At 42.4% G+C, this 18,671-nt stretch overlaps 2 protein-coding genes across 6 annotated transcripts; one reads left to right on the top strand and one right to left on the bottom strand.

Annotated features, from left to right (window-relative positions):
* Positions 1–110: 110 nt before the first annotated feature.
* LOC109516227 (adenosine kinase-like) lies at positions 111–11,420 on the bottom strand. 2 transcript variants are annotated; one of them, XM_019870582.1, is made up of 12 exons: positions 11,238–11,420; positions 10,441–10,497; positions 9,152–9,226; positions 8,526–8,579; positions 6,890–6,968; positions 6,625–6,797; positions 6,424–6,532; positions 4,843–5,013; positions 1,725–1,760; positions 1,526–1,640; positions 1,355–1,441; positions 111–1,253 (listed from the first exon to the last, which is right to left on the bottom strand). In XM_019870582.1, the coding sequence occupies exons 1-12, from the start codon at positions 11,330–11,332 to the stop codon at positions 1,129–1,131; spliced, it is 1,176 nt and encodes a 391-aa protein (XP_019726141.1). In that variant the 5' UTR covers positions 11,333–11,420; the 3' UTR covers positions 111–1,128. The 2 variants fall into 2 exon arrangements, with proteins under 2 accessions (XP_019726141.1, XP_019726142.1); XM_019870583.1 differs by lacking the exon at positions 10,441–10,497 and having other exon boundaries at positions 11,238–11,419.
* On the top strand, positions 8,756–18,445 carry ap3m1 (adaptor related protein complex 3 subunit mu 1). Of its 4 annotated transcripts, none has more exons than XM_019870581.1 (10): positions 8,756–8,952; positions 12,555–12,832; positions 13,677–13,848; positions 13,928–14,065; positions 14,292–14,377; positions 14,850–14,983; positions 15,185–15,257; positions 16,278–16,412; positions 17,440–17,584; positions 17,650–18,445. In XM_019870581.1, exons 2-10 carry the CDS (start codon positions 12,560–12,562, stop codon positions 17,748–17,750), a joined length of 1,257 nt encoding a protein of 418 aa, XP_019726140.1. In that variant the 5' UTR covers positions 8,756–8,952; positions 12,555–12,559; the 3' UTR covers positions 17,751–18,445. The 4 variants fall into 4 exon arrangements, with proteins under 4 accessions (XP_019726140.1, XP_019726137.1, XP_019726138.1 ...); XM_019870578.1 differs by lacking the exon at positions 8,756–8,952 and adding an exon at positions 10,912–11,021; XM_019870579.1 differs by lacking the exon at positions 8,756–8,952 and adding an exon at positions 11,794–12,222.
* The last annotated feature ends 226 nt before the right edge of the window (positions 18,446–18,671 follow it).

Raw genomic sequence — 18,671 nt, 5'->3', positions numbered from 1 at the left:
AGAAAGTAGAAGAAAATAAAAGGAATAAAAAATATGTTTTAACACAAGCTGATGTTAAAAGGGCTTACACTTACCTTACCTTACACGAGCTTCAGACTAAAATATGAGTACTGTGGAAGAATTGATACTTTTATTAATGCATCATGAAATGTCTTAAATTCATCTCATTTACCTTTAAAAAGGGTTGAAATGTTATCAGCAATGCAATGTTGAAAAATTGAACAACAAAAGGGGAAAAAAATCCAACACTCATGAATTTTTTTTTTTTTTCATTGTATTTGTCCATGCTCGACAAAGTCCGGCAACAACCAGAAAAAAGGGTCACTTGAGGCCTCTTGTTTGGGTACATATTGCGGAATAGGATGGAACGGGATTGTACATCCAAGATTTTAAAACAATTGCAATAAAAGGAAGAAAACACCATTGTGCATCATCAAAAATTGTCACACGTGTATTCAAGTATTGATTGATCCAAATCAAACACAAAGAGATCAAAATAAAATCTTATGCCAATGTGACAATAGTGCATTTATGTCGAATTAAACAAAGCCGAGTCTTGAGGTACTTGGAAAATGGGTAAAACAAAAACAAAAAAACTGCCACAATGCCCACAATTATCCTTTGATTGTTGGTCTTTGGTTCCAACAGTACTAGCATATGTGCACTATCACTTTGAATACTGATGACAAAAGTCTTTCAACGTTTGCAACAAAGAATAAAAGGCACTCATGATTCGCACACTGTTGAATGTCACAGTTCTGTTTCCTGTGGCCAGTGGCTTTGACACTTACTGATCATGCATTTGAAAGAAAAAAAATGTGTCCTGTCCTTAACTGGCCTAATCAAATCACGCCACAAATTAATTAATTAATTCTTTGATTTGCTGAGCTTGCATCTGAATGACTGACAAATCCCTATTAATAGTCCCTGCAGCGCAACCAGGTGGAAAAAAAGAATACATCCTCATGTGAGGTGGCACAAAGGTAACAATTAAAAAGAAGTCAGATGGCAGGTTAAAAAAATATATCTGATGGAGGGGGAAAACCGGGATAAAAAGCATTCCGGGTGACATGTTTGTGTTCAACGATGGACATTTTTGGGGTGAAACAGAAGAACAATAAAAACACATCAAACAAAGTCTGGCTTTTCAGGGAACGTGCAACCCAATCTTCTAATGATGACGTTGGCAGCATAGTGAGCTGCTCTCACGCATTGGTCCAGTGTTTTTTCTCGGACCAGCCCAGACAGGAAACCTGAGAAACAGAAGGAATTTTTTTTTTTTTTTTTGGTTTCAAAACTGGGTAAACACACTGTAACCTAACAAGACAGAGAAGCAAACATCGCAAGCTCTCACCTCCTACAAAGGCGTCACCAGCACCGTTTGTGTCCACTAGGTCTTTGGGATCAATTGCCATCACTGGAAAGGTCTCAATTTTATCACCTGAACGTAAAGAGGAGAAATAATTACACCTCAAATACAGGATTGCTTTATTTGAGGGGTGGGGGGCAGCAATGGAAATCTTACTGAGAGCCATCACAGTTTCATCCGTCCCCTGAGTCAAGACAACAATCCTTTGTCGCTTGGTGTTGATTTTGGGCAGGGCCTGCACTTTCTTGGCAATCTCCTTAATGTCTTTGGTCTGCAGAGATGTGACCGCATGGCGCATGTTTTATACAAAGTGCATGAAAGTGCAGCGGCGATAACAGGAGGGACATTGAATCACCTCAAAAGCTTGCTCTTTCGCGAATGCGGCTGCCTCCTGTAGGACAGAATAAAAAAAATAAATAAATAAAAATCTTGAGTTAATGTTTGTTGATCCTCACATGGAAAAAATATGTCACAAATTTTAATCTGGCACAACAAGCATTTCCATTATCAACAGTCTTGGTGCTATATCCCCCCCCTCCTAAAATTGTGAATGAAATCAATAAATTTTAGACATTTTGTGAGGGAAAGGAAAAAGAAACAATTGAAATAATGCGGTTGCACACCCTCCAAAACAGGGAACTGGCTGTGTTTGGAATTAACCAATCAGATTCACTCATTTTCTCTTGGATTCACAAAATGTAATGTGCCTCTGATTAACCACGAATAAAGTTCAACTGTTCTCGTCGGCTTTTCTTTGCATTTTTTTAAGTAAGTGACTTTTACTTTGAACTGTCCACGATTCCCTCAACCTTGTCTAAATTCCACCTGGTTACCTCAGACCATAACAAACTCTCCCAAACACAAGTGACAATGTTATTATGGTTCAATGAAGCCAGGTTGAACCTTTTGGCCAAAAGTTCCAAAAGTTTCTAAACAGAAAAAAAACAACTAGGCTTCAAGAATTAGCTTTCCGTGCAAATCACTTCATCAATACATTGTTCTATAACCGCTGTTTCTGAGGATTGCTTTGCAGATGTGCCCAACTGGGCATCTGAAAACTGCTACTCCAGCCTAAGATGATGAGACAAAATTCCACAATTACTCTGGAAATCTTTAAGACACCTATGGGAATCCAAGCTGTTGACAAGAAGCCCCTGTGAAGTCCAGTTGTTGGAGGGAAAAAAAAAAACTGATGTGTCGAAGAGGCAACAATTTGTCAAAGGACACACTCACTGGCCCAAAAGCGAAATTGAGCAATTTTGTGGACTGATGAAAGCAAAATTGCTCTTTTGGGGACAAAGAGGGACTGCAGACAGTTTGTCAGAAGAAAAATACGCTGCCATAATGCTATGGGGATGTTTCTCATTCTGTCGTGCTGGACCAATTTTTGGTTAACCAGGAGCCATGGATCAGTTTGAATACATCAGAATATTTGAAGAGGCAATGGTTCCTCATGCTGAAGCAGAAAACAATGAGTCCAGGCGCACCTGTCAGCAGACCCGATTCCCAGACCATAACACAATACAGAACTTGTAGTGCCAAGCCAAAAAATTCAGAATGTAGTGTAATCATGTTGTGTCAGAAGTTGGAGGTCAATTCCATGCAACACAGTCACTTACTTACCTTCCAAAAAGTAATAACACATTGGCTACATTTTATTCATGTTTGATTTGGAATAGTAGAATGCGCGGTGGCCCCTGTGCATTTGCGTGTACAGAAATAAAAACTATAATAAAGATTCAAAATTTTTTTGCTTGACTCCTTTTGTTTTTCACACAGTGCTATTATTCGGAACCCAAGCGCACATACAAATACATATCAGGTGGAAAGCTGCCTTACCGTCTCATTGCCGAAGAGCACGTCCACGTAAGGCAAGAGCTGCATGAGATGGTCCTTGAAAAACTGACAGATGAAGGGTGCCGACAGGTTGAGGCAGAACAGTTTGTTATTTTCCGACGCGTGCTTGGCGACTTTCAGCATGGACTCCAAAGACACTGTGACAAAGAAACCCTGGAAGGAAACGGTCAACATCTGCATCAATACATGTGGAAACACATAGGACAGCAGTGGTAAAATACTATACGAAGCAATAAGAAATGTTTCATTACATTCGATTAAATACGCATACTACACTGTGAATCAGTGTTTCCCAAAACTTTGAGCCAAGGCACGCATTTAACTTTAGAAAAATCTCACAACAGACCATTAAATAAAAAGTATCCAAACTGAACTACTGATAACCACTCTCAGTTTACTAACAAATTCACTGAACGTGAAATTTTTGGGACTTTTCCAAATAAAACTTCTGCCATCCAGTGGAGTAGAATTGAATTGACCTCACTGAATCAATATGTCACAGTGGACTACCCGGTCGGCAACCCGCAACAACGGAGATGCGCGCAACATCCTTGTGTTGCGGCTCTGCGTGGCTTGGGAAAATAAATTAGAAGTGTTCGATTTAAGTGTATGGTATTTGTCTCAAAAACGTGGATCACTTCTTTCTTCAGACCTTGTGCAATTTCAATGATCAGCATTCGCCATCTGCAACACTGTAAAGATAAAGGTGACTTCATACAGCCCTGATTTGCAGACACTGGGCGCAGAGGTTCAGGAGCAGAAGTCCCAATGACCAGGTACAATAAATACTTAGGCAGTAATTTGGCAAATATTTCTTTCCCTGTTCATTGAAATTGTGCTGGGCGGCCCGGTAGTCCAGTGGTTAGCGCGTCGACTTCACAGTGCAGAGGTGCCGGGTTCGAATCCAGCTCCGGCCTCCCTGTGTGGAGTTTGCATGTTCTCCCCGGGCCTGCGTGGGTTTTCTCCGGGTACTCCGGTTTCCTCCCACATTCCAAAAACATGCATGGTAGGCTGATTGAACACTCTAAATTGTCCGTAGGTGTGAGTGTGAGCATGGATGGTTGTTCGTCTCTGTGTGCCCTGCGATTGGCTGGCAACCAATTCAGGGTGTCCCCCGCCGCCGAAGACGGCTGGGATAGGCTCCAGCACCCCCCGCGACCCTAGTGAGGATCAAGCGGTTCGGAAAATGAATGAATGAATGAATGAATGAAATTGTGCTCTTTTTTCCAGAGTACTTTTAAATCGGGGCAAAACTCCAAGACACGCTCCGAAAGTTGAAAGGATGATGGCTCACGGCATTTTTGTTTGCTAGAAGTTCAGCTCTAGAAATTTGCTCCAAGTTCAGCTTTTTAATTAAGTTACCTTCAACTTTGTGATTATTTTCATTTTTTTGTAAGAGTTCAAAAAGTGTTCATTTAATACATAAAATGTAATTTTCATGTTTGATTTGGAATAGTAGAATGCGCGGTGGCCCCTGTGCATTTGCGTGTACAGAAATAAAAACTATAATAAAGATTCAAAATTTTTTTGCTTGACTCCTTTTGTTTTTCACACAGTGCTATTATTCGGAACCCAAGCGCACATACAAATACATATCAGGTGGAAAGCTGCCTTACCGTCTCATTGCCGAAGAGCACGTCCACGTAAGGCAAGAGCTGCATGAGATGGTCCTTGAAAAACTGACAGATGAAGGGTGCCGACAGGTTGAGGCAGAACAGTTTGTTATTTTCCGACGCGTGCTTGGCGACTTTCAGCATGGACTCCAAAGACACTGTGACAAAGAAACCCTGGAAGGAAACGGTCAACATCTGCATCAATACATGTGGAAACACATAGGACAGCAGTGGTAAAATACTATACGAAGCAATAAGAAATGTTTCATTACATTCGATTAAATACGCATACTACACTGTGAATCAGTGTTTCCCAAAACTTTGAGCCAAGGCACGCATTTAACTTTAGAAAAATCTCACAACAGACCATTAAATAAAAAGTATCCAAACTGAACTACTGATAACCACTCTCAGTTTACTAACAAATTCACTGAACGTGAAATTTTTGGGACTTTTCCAAATAAAACTTCTGCCATCCAGTGGAGTAGAATTGAATTGACCTCACTGAATCAATATGTCACAGTGGACTACCCGGTCGGCAACCCGCAACAACGGAGATGCGCGCAACATCCTTGTGTTGCGGCTCTGCGTGGCTTGGGAAAATAAATTAGAAGTGTTCGATTTAAGTGTATGGTATTTGTCTCAAAAACGTGGATCACTTCTTTCTTCAGACCTTGTGCAATTTCAATGATCAGCATTCGCCATCTGCAACACTGTAAAGATAAAGGTGACTTCATACAGCCCTGATTTGCAGACACTGGGCGCAGAGGTTCAGGAGCAGAAGTCCCAATGACCAGGTACAATAAATACTTAGGCAGTAATTTGGCAAATATTTCTTTCCCTGTTCATTGAAATTGTGCTGGGCGGCCCGGTAGTCCAGTGGTTAGCGCGTCGACTTCACAGTGCAGAGGTGCCGGGTTCGAATCCAGCTCCGGCCTCCCTGTGTGGAGTTTGCATGTTCTCCCCGGGCCTGCGTGGGTTTTCTCCGGGTACTCCGGTTTCCTCCCACATTCCAAAAACATGCATGGTAGGCTGATTGAACACTCTAAATTGTCCCTAGGTGTGAATGTGAGCGTGGATGGTTGTTCGTCTCTGTGTGCCCTGCGATTGGCTGGCAACCAATTCAGGGTGTCCCCCGCCTACTGCCCGAAGACGGCTGGGATAGGCTCCAGCACCCCCCGCGACCCTAGTGAGGATCAAGCGGTTCGGAAAATGAATGAATGAATGAATGAATGAAATTGTGCTCTTTTTTCCAGAGTACTTTTAAATCGGGGCAAAACTCCAAGACACGCTCCGAAAGTTGAAAGGATGATGGCTCACGGCATTTTTGTTTGCTAGAAGTTCAGCTCTAGAAATTTGCTCCAAGTTCAGCTTTTTAATTAAGTTACCTTCAACTTTGTGATTATTTTCATTTTTTTGTAAGAGTTCAAAAAGTGTTCATTTAATACATAAAATGTAATTTTCTGAAAAATGGATGGACTGCATGCAGGCAGTCGTTTTCATGTACAGTGAAGTCTCGAAAGTTCACTTCGAAGGTTTGAGGTGAACACGAGAGTCAAGCGACATTCGCAAATCAGTACTCACAGCTATATAGTAAACTTTAGCCTTTTCCACCAACTTCCAATTTTCTTCAAGGTCCAGATGTTTCTCCTTCTTATAACAATTAGCGGCAGCCAGGTTAGCCACCAGTGACCTTAAAGAAAGGGGGGAAACGCCAGATAGTAACAAACCATGTACTGCATGTTTCAAGTAAACAAAACGAGCTTACATGTGTGTGGCCCTTACCGGTTCGCTCCGGTGACGCACGCTGCACACGAGCCCGTGGGCTCCTTGTCTTGCTCGTAATAGTGGGCATCGATGTGGGCCTCCTCTGCCTTCTGCTTCAGGATCTCCCCAAACTTGTCTTTGCCGATGCATCCGAAGAAAGTGCCCACGTTGTGAGGCTCCTGGATCATCCACTGTACGCAGTGAAGGTGCAGATTACAACTCCACATTAAATGAAGGACGGAATCACTGCGGTGATTTTCACAGCACGACGCATGCGACTAACCTGAGCAATCTTGATGGAGTTCTGTGTGGCTCCCCCAGCGTGGTATTCCGCTTTGAACTTGTTCACTATCTCGTCAAATCTGCATGCGGAAAAAAATAACAAATGTACAAAAATAGTAAATAAAGCAAGACCTATAATCACACTTGATCGAACAGATATTGCCAGGCTTAAGTAACCGATTCTAAGATGGTTTCGGAATCACACTTGAAAGGTCCTAACACTCCTAATGTGTTTAAGTAGCATGTAGAGCCTCCACATATGCTTGTATCCACTCTCTACAATGTTTGGGCATCCTCTCTGATGGGTGGTCTCCCCCAAAACATTCATGTCAATATGAAGTAGAACTTCAATCGGTCTCAAATCAACTGCTTGTTCCAGAGGAGGCAATGACCTCTAGTGGCATAAGACATGCATTACAACACATACCACATGTACAGTGTTGCCTACTGGCACTACTTCGTATGAGCAGAGAAACCCAGACTTTTTACTACTCCATAATATGCAGTAAAATACGATGAATTTTGCAATATGTCATATATTATAAATGAATATTAATAGCAGGACAAAAACCACCAAATTTGCCTTGTTTGATGTACAGTTGTTCTGTCTGGGACGGTGGGCAGGACACCTGCTGTTAAATGTTCTGAGACAGAGCCAGATGCTGCAGCGTGGGGCTCACTGTAAACATTTCCTTGCTAGACAAAGAAACAACGGGTTATCCTACAAGAGCGGATCAGTTCGAGGGTAAAACTTATTCAGACGCATGTGTTGGATGGGCCTTTGGGAAGTTAGAAAATCAATTCATGTTGGATGTTTCAATGGTTCCGAAATCATTTGCCATCTCTTGAAAACACTTTTGCACAAGGCAGGGTTTGATATGCATGCTTATTCGCCAAATCTAAAAATGCACGATATACTGCAATGGCCACTTTTTACAGCGTATGCTAAAGACAGCCCAGATGCCAGATTGAGGGTTTTTGTGATGGCAATAGCCACCTTCACTGTGCTCTGTCTACAATGCAAAAGACGGCTTAATGCTCTGAAGCAGTGTTTGCGTGGGATCTCTTTGTAAAAGACTCCCCCGCCCCACTCCCCCTCACCCCCCGTCCTTCCCCACACTCCCCACAAATGTGTCTGCACTGCAATGACTTCCTGGCCTCTTTTTCTGATTCATCTTGGATAAGCACCGTCTCATAGGTTGTGGTTTCCATTTTGCACTTTTTACCAACTCCTTGTGGGTATTTGCAATTTACCGGTACTTGAGGTTTGCCTAATGGATTAACAAGTGTATTGGGTGACTACCCGCCTCATTTATGAATAAAGACAGCGAGATTGACTGCTCAACTTTATCTCCTGCTGTTTGCTTTGTGGCTCTTGTCTGACAGGAACTGGGAGGTGAAAAGTCCTGCTCTGCTATTGGCTCACACACACTCGCCGTGCGAGATCTGCTGCCCTACTATTGCTGTTCTATAACCAAACGGAGTTCAACGCGGGCGATTCACAGGGCTGTTGTGACTGGTCCGCTGCAGCCTTGAGAGGAGCCCGTTAGAATGTCGATGGAACAGTTAACGGACAAGCATGTGACATCAAATAGTCAATATTCTACAAGAGAGGCTCTTAAGGGGGAAATACGCACAGTGCTTTGTGCTTGTCCTCAGCCAGGATCTGGTCATTTGGTTTGAGTGTGTATCTACAAATTAAAAAACACAAAAAAAGTGTTAATGGCATTCATTTAGAAAAAAAAATACACAACAGCCCTCATACACGACTTGGTTTATCTTCACAGGGAGTACAGACAAAATAGTGGTTCTCCAAAACATTTTTCATGCCTGACGCACAGTTTCATTTCTGCTTTATTTGGAAGAGAGGCTGAATTCGATGTAGAGTATGTGCTCGGCTCTTTTAAATCTAATCCCAGCATTTACGCAAGGGCTTCCTTGCAGGGGGGACTCTGGACTTGAAGCCACATGAGCACTTTGTCCTGCTCACTTCAGTGCAGCATGGACACTGCTGAGGGAAAAAAACGGCTGTTTATTACAGAGGATACAAAGTCAACGAAATAGGTAAATAAATAGTTTGACTGGTGCCAACTGGTATTAGGAACTCAAACATTTATTTTCTCTGCCCACTTCAGAGGTTAAACAGAAAACGACCGAAATGACAAATTATTGCCCATTCTGCACTTGAAGCTGCCAGTTTGTATTTCATGTTGTGCTTCTTAGACCAACAGACACAAATTATTTTGACTGTTGTTGAACTTACTTGTCCAGGAAGTCTTTGTCCACCACGGCACAAATGTCAAGCAAGGGATTTCCCATCCCGAACAGTGAATTAGGGCTGCAACATAAGCGTAAAAAGAGGATTTAGTCATCGCTTTCCTCTAAGTAAGCAAGGAGCATCTTGAGATTACATGTCGTGGCATCCTGTTTGTTTACTTTCTCCGAGTCTGCTCTCGGTAAGTCAGCAAGTGTGCCAGAAATGCCGCCATGGGCATATGTGTGACTTGAATGTACTGTATTTACAATTCTTTTGCAAAGGCTAGCGCCTTGTGACCACAATCACATGACGATGAAAAATCTCCATGGGAAAGGAGAAATAGTGCACGTCTATGACATTGTGTTGTCAAAGTATACAAAGAGAGCCCAGTCAACCCATGAGTGTCATTATGTTAAGATGGCACCACCGGGCTTGTGGGTTGTTTCTGCGGGTCAACACTGCACTTGAACACTTCATAAAAGGCAGCGGTGCGAAACTGACAGATATCGGGCCATATACGGCTGACTTATTTTTGCCTGCCGTGCAATTCTACAAACAAATACAGCGTAGAGGAACTGTTGGAACATTTAACCCACAAAGGGTCATAATATAGTCTGGACACTGAGGCAAAAATACACATTCTATTGAATTAGAATATTAGCATCTAGCATCTTCAATATGCATTTAGCATCTTCAATATGAGTTCCAAAATCTATGAAACAAAGAGTGAAGAGCTTTGCAAGATTCAGAGCAATTGAATGCAATGATTCCACAAAACTGTCAATTGCCTAAGTGTCTGGACTTTAAAGACTCCTCGTAACTGACAATTGCATCTTTTTTGCCCCTCATAAATGCTGTATGGGCCTCCTTGGATTTAGGAAAGAGCCCCGCATTAAAAGGAGGTCATGTGATTCCATTTGCAAAAGGACACTGATATGACCGGCATATGACCCGTTTCCAGGCCCCTAGGCCATGCGTCAGTGATAAACATCCACATATGCAACATCAGCGAATGGCTGTCACGTAACTTGTTGCTTTTCTAATCCACAAAATCTTGCAGTACAGAGTAGATGGCCTACATTTACATGCCTCCCTTTGGCAACTAGAGCCATTCACCAAAACATAGAAGAAAAACGTTTATTCATTCGAAAGACCATGCATGGACCCCTGTGGATGCCACACCCTTGCTATCTTGTCCAACAGCACATACATCGTCCTTCTATGCAAGTCAGATAATATCTGTGCAGCCAATTATTTAAGCATTACATTAATCCTCTTTGCCACTGGAGACTTACCTCAATACAGACATCTCTCTGTCAGTCTGTGCAGGTGCTAGAGACCTGTTGAGCGAGCTAAATGAGAAAGGAGCAAAGAATTCCCAAACTGCTCAATTTCAGCACAAATGTGTGGCAGATCGATGACCCCCCCCCCCCCTCCCTCCCCAACCGCAACCCCAGCTCCTCCTCCTCCTCCTAACTGGATGACTGGCATCTAAAGGAGGTAGGGCCACGAGGAGTCTTTCTCCTGCTGGCTATTGGCTCCCCTCAACACATCTCTCGTGAAAGATACTTAGATGTTCGTGAGAGGTGTGCTGATAAGCGCTTCAAAGGAGCTGGATTAAGTGTGAAGAGTGGCATCGTGGTGCGTCCAAGTGCACTCGCGGGGGACTGGGTATAAAAACGGTGCCTTGTCGAAGTCACGTGACTGCCATGCCACTAGTTGTGGCGGGCGGGCTACGGTGCGTTCAAGTGTCACCCCAACAAACCTGGCACCGGAACAGCAATTCAATCACGAGGAGTGAACTATTTTTCTACATACCAAGGGTCACCTTGAACCGGCAATGACAACTCAATGGACAATGACAAGGGAAGACATTGTAATAGCACTACTTGAAGACGATTCTGTTTCAATCCCACTACATATTTTAATCTAGATTTCACGTTAACTGTAACAACTAGGTTACACACAAGCGTTGACTTTATTTCTTCTCATTCACATTCGTGTAAACAAAATCCGACCGCAAGGGAAGTTTATATTTTGTTTTCACAACTATACAGAACCACGCATTTTTACACCCCAGGACTGTGGTTACCTTAGTTTGATAGGAGATGTTTTGGGTGCACAGTCCGAATCCTCATGTGCAGAAATTTTAGGTTTCTTAGCTTTGGGTTCTTCGGAGGAGGCCATTGTTGGTCAAGCGCGGCACGTAGCGTTCAACCGTCTTACCGGCGAGATAGCTTGCAGGTATCCCAGTTAATAAATAGAGAGGGATATATATTCACCCTGATTGTGAGCTCGCAGGCGACTAAAGATAGGCGGTCCAAGACGGCCCCACCAACCACATGGTGTATTTGAATTGAACAGCGTTATTAAAAATAATAACAATAGTTACCCGACTTTTGGAGTTACACTGTTCTAAAACGAAGATTTAAATGCAGCTGAATGAGGACGCCCCATGCACGATTCTAAAAAGCCACTGTTTTTCATCACAATTAAAGCCAGGCAGTCAATAAAGTAATCAATTAGCAGAAATGAATGACTAGGGAATATGATAATTTAATCCCAAAACTAGAAACGGGTCATTGACTTCGTTTTTGGGCTTCATTTCGGATTTTATACAATACCAAGTTTCGATATTTTCGTTGAAGGTTATGTATAATTAATAGAGACCAAATTAATAATTTGCTGACAAACACGCGCACTCAGGAATAATGTACAGTTGACGTAAAATTGTAACTCACACATATCAGTGTGTTTTACTCATTTCTGAGCACTCCATATTTTGTGTAACGAAAATCCTGAAAGACGAAATTGAGGTAATTTTCCAAATCTGCCTTTAAATGTGCCTGAATAAAAAAGATAGAACAGTTGCCTCGTACATTTCCTTCTCCCGATAAATGTTTACATTATTATTTCAGGCTCTTAAAAACTTTAATCTGGATTCTAGTTCATTAAATGTATTGCCATAAAATATCAACTCAAGTTTGTTATGCGTTTCGCTGGAGCAGGCATTCTCTCAGCCTTTCCTGCCTAGTGGCAACATCATCACAGCTTGTCGACCAAACTGCAGTCAGCAGGTAAAACTTTAAGTGTTACACGGAACTTTTCTATTCATAAGCTGTTCTCCATATGCAATTTAGCGACTCGTGTCATCTTAGTTAGAATTTGTTGTATGCTGGAAATATGCATAAGCCTGTGCATTTATTCCCGAATCTATAACCTGAAAGTTCAGGAACTGCTCGAAGTAAACTCGATCGACTCAGTGAGTTCTTCAGATTTGACACAACCATGTGACACTTCCTTTCTGACACCATCAATTCTGAATCAATACAGGAAAGAGAATGTTAATTTAGTATGACGCTTTACTTTGTTGACAACAACAACAACAACAACTACGTTGTTTTTTCAGCTGAGATGATTCACAGTCTGTTCCTCATTAATTACACGGGAGACATCTTCCTGGAGAAACACTGGAAGAGCGTCATCAACCGGAGCGTGTGTGACTACTTCTTCGAAGCCAAGGAGAAGGCGCTCGAACCCGAGAATGTGCCCCCCATCCTGCAGACCCCACACCACTATCTCATTAATATATACAGAGGGAAGCTCTTCTTCCTCGCTGTCATCCAGACTGAAGTGCCTCCGCTGTTTGTCATTGAATTTCTGCACAAGGTTGCAGACACACTTCAGGTAAGACAAAACGTAGGGGTGGAAACAACAGTGGATTTAAAAGTCTACATACCCATCTTCAAGTGCCAAAAGAGACTTAAGTAAATCGTTTCAAGACATTTTCCACCATGTATGCCTTGTAAGTACAACTCATTTGACTTAAAAAGAAAATCTTTTCAAGAAAGGAAGTAAAAATAAGTACCTAAAATCACATTCAACCTGATGTTACATGGGAGTCAGCACACATCTTAACATTGTTGTTGTTGTTTTTTTTGCCTCAGGGTTTTCAGTGCTGTTCAAATTGTCCCCCGTCCCCCCTGTCTCTGGCCCCAGACGAGCTGTGTTATATTTGCCTAATGCATACCTTGAATCATGCATGCCTTTTTTAACTATAGCGAAAAGGTCCAACACCAACAACAGACCATAACAAAATCTCCTTCACATTGGTGAAAAAATGTGTTTTCAAATGAATGCAGTGTTTTGAAACTATTTAACTTATGCGCTTGGTATTTGAACAGGAGTGTGCAGACTTTATATTCAGTGTATAATCCTTGCAGGGGCTATTTCTGTCTTTATAAAATTCTCTGAAGAAAGCTGAGCTTTTATTTAGCAATCCTTGATGTCCATCTTAAGGTTCATGTTGAGTGTGCTCTTTCTCCTCACTAGTTAGACAACGTTGGCACATGAGAAGCACAGTAGGTTTAAGGTTTCATTCCATACCAAAAATATTACTGGTAAGACACATTCATTCTACGCGGTCGCGAAATAGTCTTGCTAATGAGGACAAAGAGCATACTAGCACACGGACCTTAAGCAGGATATCAAGTATATCGACCAAATGCTCAAATGGCTTTATGTACAACAGGACTACTTTGGAGATTGCTCCGAAGGCGTGATCAAAGACAATCTGGTGACGGTGTACGAAATCCTCGAAGAGATGCTCGACAATGGCTTTCCGCTGGCAACCGAGTCCAACGTCCTCCAGGAGATGATCAGGCCTCCCACAATCCTCCGATCGGTCGTCAATACTCTCACCGGTAAACAGATGGCTGATGTTTACTTGATTGTAAAATGTGTAGGAACATAATCCAAATCTTGTGTTGCCTTTCTCCTTAGGTGGCAGCAATGTAGGAGACACGCTCCCCACGGGTCAGTTGTCCAATATTCCCTGGAGGCGTGCTGGTGTGAAATATACCAACAATGAAGCATACTTTGATGTCATTGAGGAAATAGATGCCATTTTGGACAAATCAGGTTTGAAAACACTGCCTACTGAAATATCCACCATTTGGTTTGGTTTAGTTTCATTTAATTGTGCACAGTATATTCCAGATAATGCATTTACATGTAATATTCAGTACAGAGGAAAAAGAGCCCAAAAGGAGTAGGCTGAAGCAGAAGCGTATAAAAATCTACGCCACCATACATAATGTAGCATATCAAGGGTATCCAATCTTTGGGAACTGTGCTTGTTGCTCAGGTTCCACAGTGTTTGCAGAGATTCAAGGTGTGATTGAAGCCTGCGTCAGACTCACGGGGATGCCTGACCTCACTCTGTCCTTCATGGTGAGTGCTCAGCTTTGAGGATACACTGTACAGTGGTGCCTTGACTTACAAATGGAAATGGCGTTTGAAGAACAACTGTTTAAGTGTCACAATTTTCATGCATTAATTCAATGGTCAGTAGGGAATTATAATACAGAGTGATACTCAATGCAAATTTGATTAAGAAACGCGCAACATTGTCGCAACTAAGCTGCAGTAAGATGAAGTATTTTTTTACAGAGGATAAAGAATGTATTGCTGTGAGTATTATTATTTGTCTGCCTGCCTGTGTTGCTACTGTTTGTGTTTCATTGTGTTCATGTAGAGGTTGCTTCCCCCCACCCCCCATTGTTAAAGGTATAGCAGTGTCCGTGCTAGTTTTGTTAGCCTGTCTGTGGTGTTTTGTCACAAGTGGAGGTGCAACTGCACTTTTAATGGCTTTGAGGTCTGTTTGTGTGCAATTGGTCCCGTGTCATTGTTTTGTGCATTGAAGAATCCCCGTCTCCTGGACGATGTCAGCTTTCACCCGTGTGTGCGGTTCAAGCGCTGGGAGTCGGAGCGCGTCCTCTCTTTCATCCCGCCCGACGGCAACTTCACCCTCATGACTTATCACGTCAGCTCCCAAAAGTAAGTACAGTACGGTCGAGGTCACTCTTCTGCATCGACTTTAAATTGTATGGAGGTGTGAATGTGAGTGGGAAGGGTTCTGTGTCTTTTAGTCTTTTGTTCCTATCTTGTGTCATTTCCAGCAAAAAGATGTGTCATATATCTTCAACTCACAATAGTTTTTTTTTTGATGAGCAAAATCAACCCCGTTGCCTTCCTCAGTCTGGTGGCCATTCCGGTATACGTGAAGCAGAACATCAGCTTTATGGAAACGGGCTCTTGCGGCCGTCTGGACATCAGTAGCATATCAAGGGTATCCAATCTTTGGGAACTGTGCTTGTTGCTCAGGTTCCACAGTGTTTGCAGAGATTCAAGGTGTGATTGAAGCCTGCGTCAGACTCACGGGGATGCCTGACCTCACTCTGTCCTTCATGGTGAGTGCTCAGCTTTGAGGATACACTGTACAGTGGTGCCTTGACTTACAAATGGAAATGGCGTTTGAAGAACAACTGTTTAAGTGTCACAATTTTCATGCATTAATTCAATGGTCAGTAGGGAATTATAATACAGAGTGATACTCAATGCAAATTTGATTAAGAAACGCGCAACATTGTCGCAACTAAGCTGCAGTAAGATGAAGTATTTTTTTACAGAGGATAAAGAATGTATTGCTGTGAGTATTATTATTTGTCTGCCTGCCTGTGTTGCTACTGTTTGTGTTTCATTGTGTTCATGTAGAGGTTGCTTCCCCCCACCCCCCATTGTTAAAGGTATAGCAGTGTCCGTGCTAGTTTTGTTAGCCTGTCTGTGGTGTTTTGTCACAAGTGGAGGTGCAACTGCACTTTTAATGGCTTTGAGGTCTGTTTGTGTGCAATTGGTCCCGTGTCATTGTTTTGTGCATTGAAGAATCCCCGTCTCCTGGACGATGTCAGCTTTCACCCGTGTGTGCGGTTCAAGCGCTGGGAGTCGGAGCGCGTCCTCTCTTTCATCCCGCCCGACGGCAACTTCACCCTCATGACTTATCACGTCAGCTCCCAAAAGTAAGTACAGTACGGTCGAGGTCACTCTTCTGCATCGACTTTAAATTGTATGGAGGTGTGAATGTGAGTGGGAAGGGTTCTGTGTCTTTTAGTCTTTTGTTCCTATCTTGTGTCATTTCCAGCAAAAAGATGTGTCATATATCTTCAACTCACAATAGTTTTTTTTTTTGATGAGCAAAATCAACCCCGTTGCCTTCCTCAGTCTGGTGGCCATTCCGGTATACGTGAAGCAGAACATCAGCTTTATGGAAACGGGCTCTTGCGGCCGTCTGGACATCACAATCGGGCCAAAGCAGACAATGGGGAAGACGGTGGAGGGCTTGCTGGTCACCATCCACATGCCCAAAGCCGTGCTCAGTGCCAACCTCACCGCCACGCAGGGGAACTACACGTATGACCTCGCCACCAAGGTGAATGCCTACTCAGCTCATAAGATGCCATCATGTTGGGTCTTGCCGGTGAATCAGGGACTGAGGAGTCAATTGTATTCCACTCAGAAAGGTACAATGGATGCAGTTGTTTGACGGACATCGCCACATTTTTATTTGACGCAGTTTAAAGTTTTACTTGTGAGATGCTCACATTTCTCTACTTATAGCTTGTTGTCTCAACTCCACTCATTGTATTTTACCATTTTCACCCAGCTAAAAAGATAACTCAAAATTGGGCCAGGTAATGAATACTCTCAGACTAGTTATTACAAAGCAGTAGATGTGAGAGCTGATCATAACTTTATTATTGGAACTTTGTTAACGTACTTTAGTACTGCACAAATTTGAGAATATCTAGTAGGAGACAGAATGCGATGCTGCAATTCTTTTAAAGTAATATTAACAAGAAGAATTTGAAATGTGGTTACATACCCATTTCAAGAGGCAAGTAAACATGAAATTTTACAGTTAGCTTGGGCCACTGGAATGTAGAACCCCACCATGGCCCTTTCGCTTGCATTGAGGAGGAGCTATTTCACATGTCAAACTATTAATGACAGTCTGTCGGTGAAAATTTGCGCGTCCTGCACCTGATATGCGTCCGAAATCAGAAAAAAAAAATAAGCGAAACAATGTTGCTCATCATTGATGGTATACTTTTCATCCTGCGCATAGTAAAATGTGTTTTATTTGCAACCACGTGGTTTTAGCTGTGTCGCCGATGGTGTGGTACAATCACCTGACCAGTGTGCGGGCAGCATTGGATTGGTTCCCACACAATGACGGTGTGAATGTGGGCGTGCATGGTTGTTTGTCTCTATATGTGCCCTGGAACTAACTGGCAACTATTTTAGGGGGTAGTCTGCCTTTTGCCCGAAGTAGCTGGGATAGGCTTCAGCAAACCCCGTGACCCTCTTCAGGATAAGCAGTGTTGGATAGACGAATGGATGGATGGATGAATGGTTTTAGCAGTGTTATTGACAGCATCCGTGTGTGTTTTGTGTAGGTTTTGGTTTGGGATGTGGGGAAGCTGAACCCCCAGAAGCTTCCGAATCTGCGAGGCAGCCTGAGTGTGCAGTCGGGCGCTCCGAAACCTGAGGAGAACCCCTCGCTCAACATCGACATGAAGATTCAGCAGCTGGCCATATCAGGTAATACAAACAACAGGTGAATGTCACAATACGTTGTTCTAACAATGAACTCTTGCTCTCTACAGGCCTGAAGGTGAATCGTCTGGACATGTACGGGGAGAAGTACAAACCTTTTAAAGGGGTCAAATACCTCACCAGAGCTGGGAAGTTCCAAGTGAGGACCTGATTCAATCACCGCTCGGCAATCATGCTCCAGACCTAGCGCTCCAAATCTATCCTAACCTCAGCAATATTAACAAGTCATTTTGCATTCTAACAGTTATTTATTAAATCCACGTTATGGCATTACAGGCTCTGTAAATATCAAGCGGCTTACGTGTGGCCTCTGAAGGGAAGCCTTAATAATAACAATAATAATATAAGTAACCCATGTGACCAATTCCTCCAAACGTCGTTTTGCCGAAGGGAATATGTTGCTTTGTAAATGGACACTGGGCCCACACAATCAGTCATGAAATATTGCTTGCATGTTGCCTTTACGCGCATCTTTTTTTTTTCTACTTTGAATGTGACATACTATTCAATGTCTTTGCACACTTTGAATCTGTAATGTGGCCTTGTGAGGTACTTCCTTCAGGACTTTATACCAATCTGTTTTATAGATAGAGTATGGTGCAGTAATATAAGTGCTCCCTGTTTTGATCTACTCAATATGATGTCAGGCTGTGAGTGGCTGTGGGGAACACTTACTCAGAAATATGCACAACGTTGACGTGTTCTTGAACGCAACTTCCTGTTTTAGCCTAGCCTTTGCACAACCTTTTCTCTACGTGGAAAAAAAAATTCTCCTCTCTTAGTCTGAACTTCAGTGCACAAGAGGTCTTTTAAAAACTTTTGCGAGAATAAAATGTACTCTACTTATTTGTATGTGCTTCTTTTATGTTAATGTGCATGAAACAATATTAAGAATGTATCTAAAAATCCACAACAGAATTACAGAATAAAATAGAGTGAAATGACCAATTTAAGTACTTGTATGTGGCAAAAATGGACAGATGGAAGATTATAACTGTTTAAAATCTTTTATTTATTTATTTTAAACCAAAAACAATTGAAGTCAACTCAACATCTGATAGAGTGAAACATT

Source organism: Hippocampus comes, unplaced genomic scaffold (genome assembly GCF_001891065.2).
Source record: "Hippocampus comes isolate QL1 unplaced genomic scaffold, H_comes_QL1_v1.1 scaffold76, whole genome shotgun sequence".
Taxonomy (NCBI): Eukaryota; Metazoa; Chordata; class Actinopteri; order Syngnathiformes; family Syngnathidae; genus Hippocampus; species Hippocampus comes.
The sequence above is the reverse complement of the archived record's forward strand: the minus strand, read 5'-3'. Positions and strand labels throughout refer to the sequence as shown.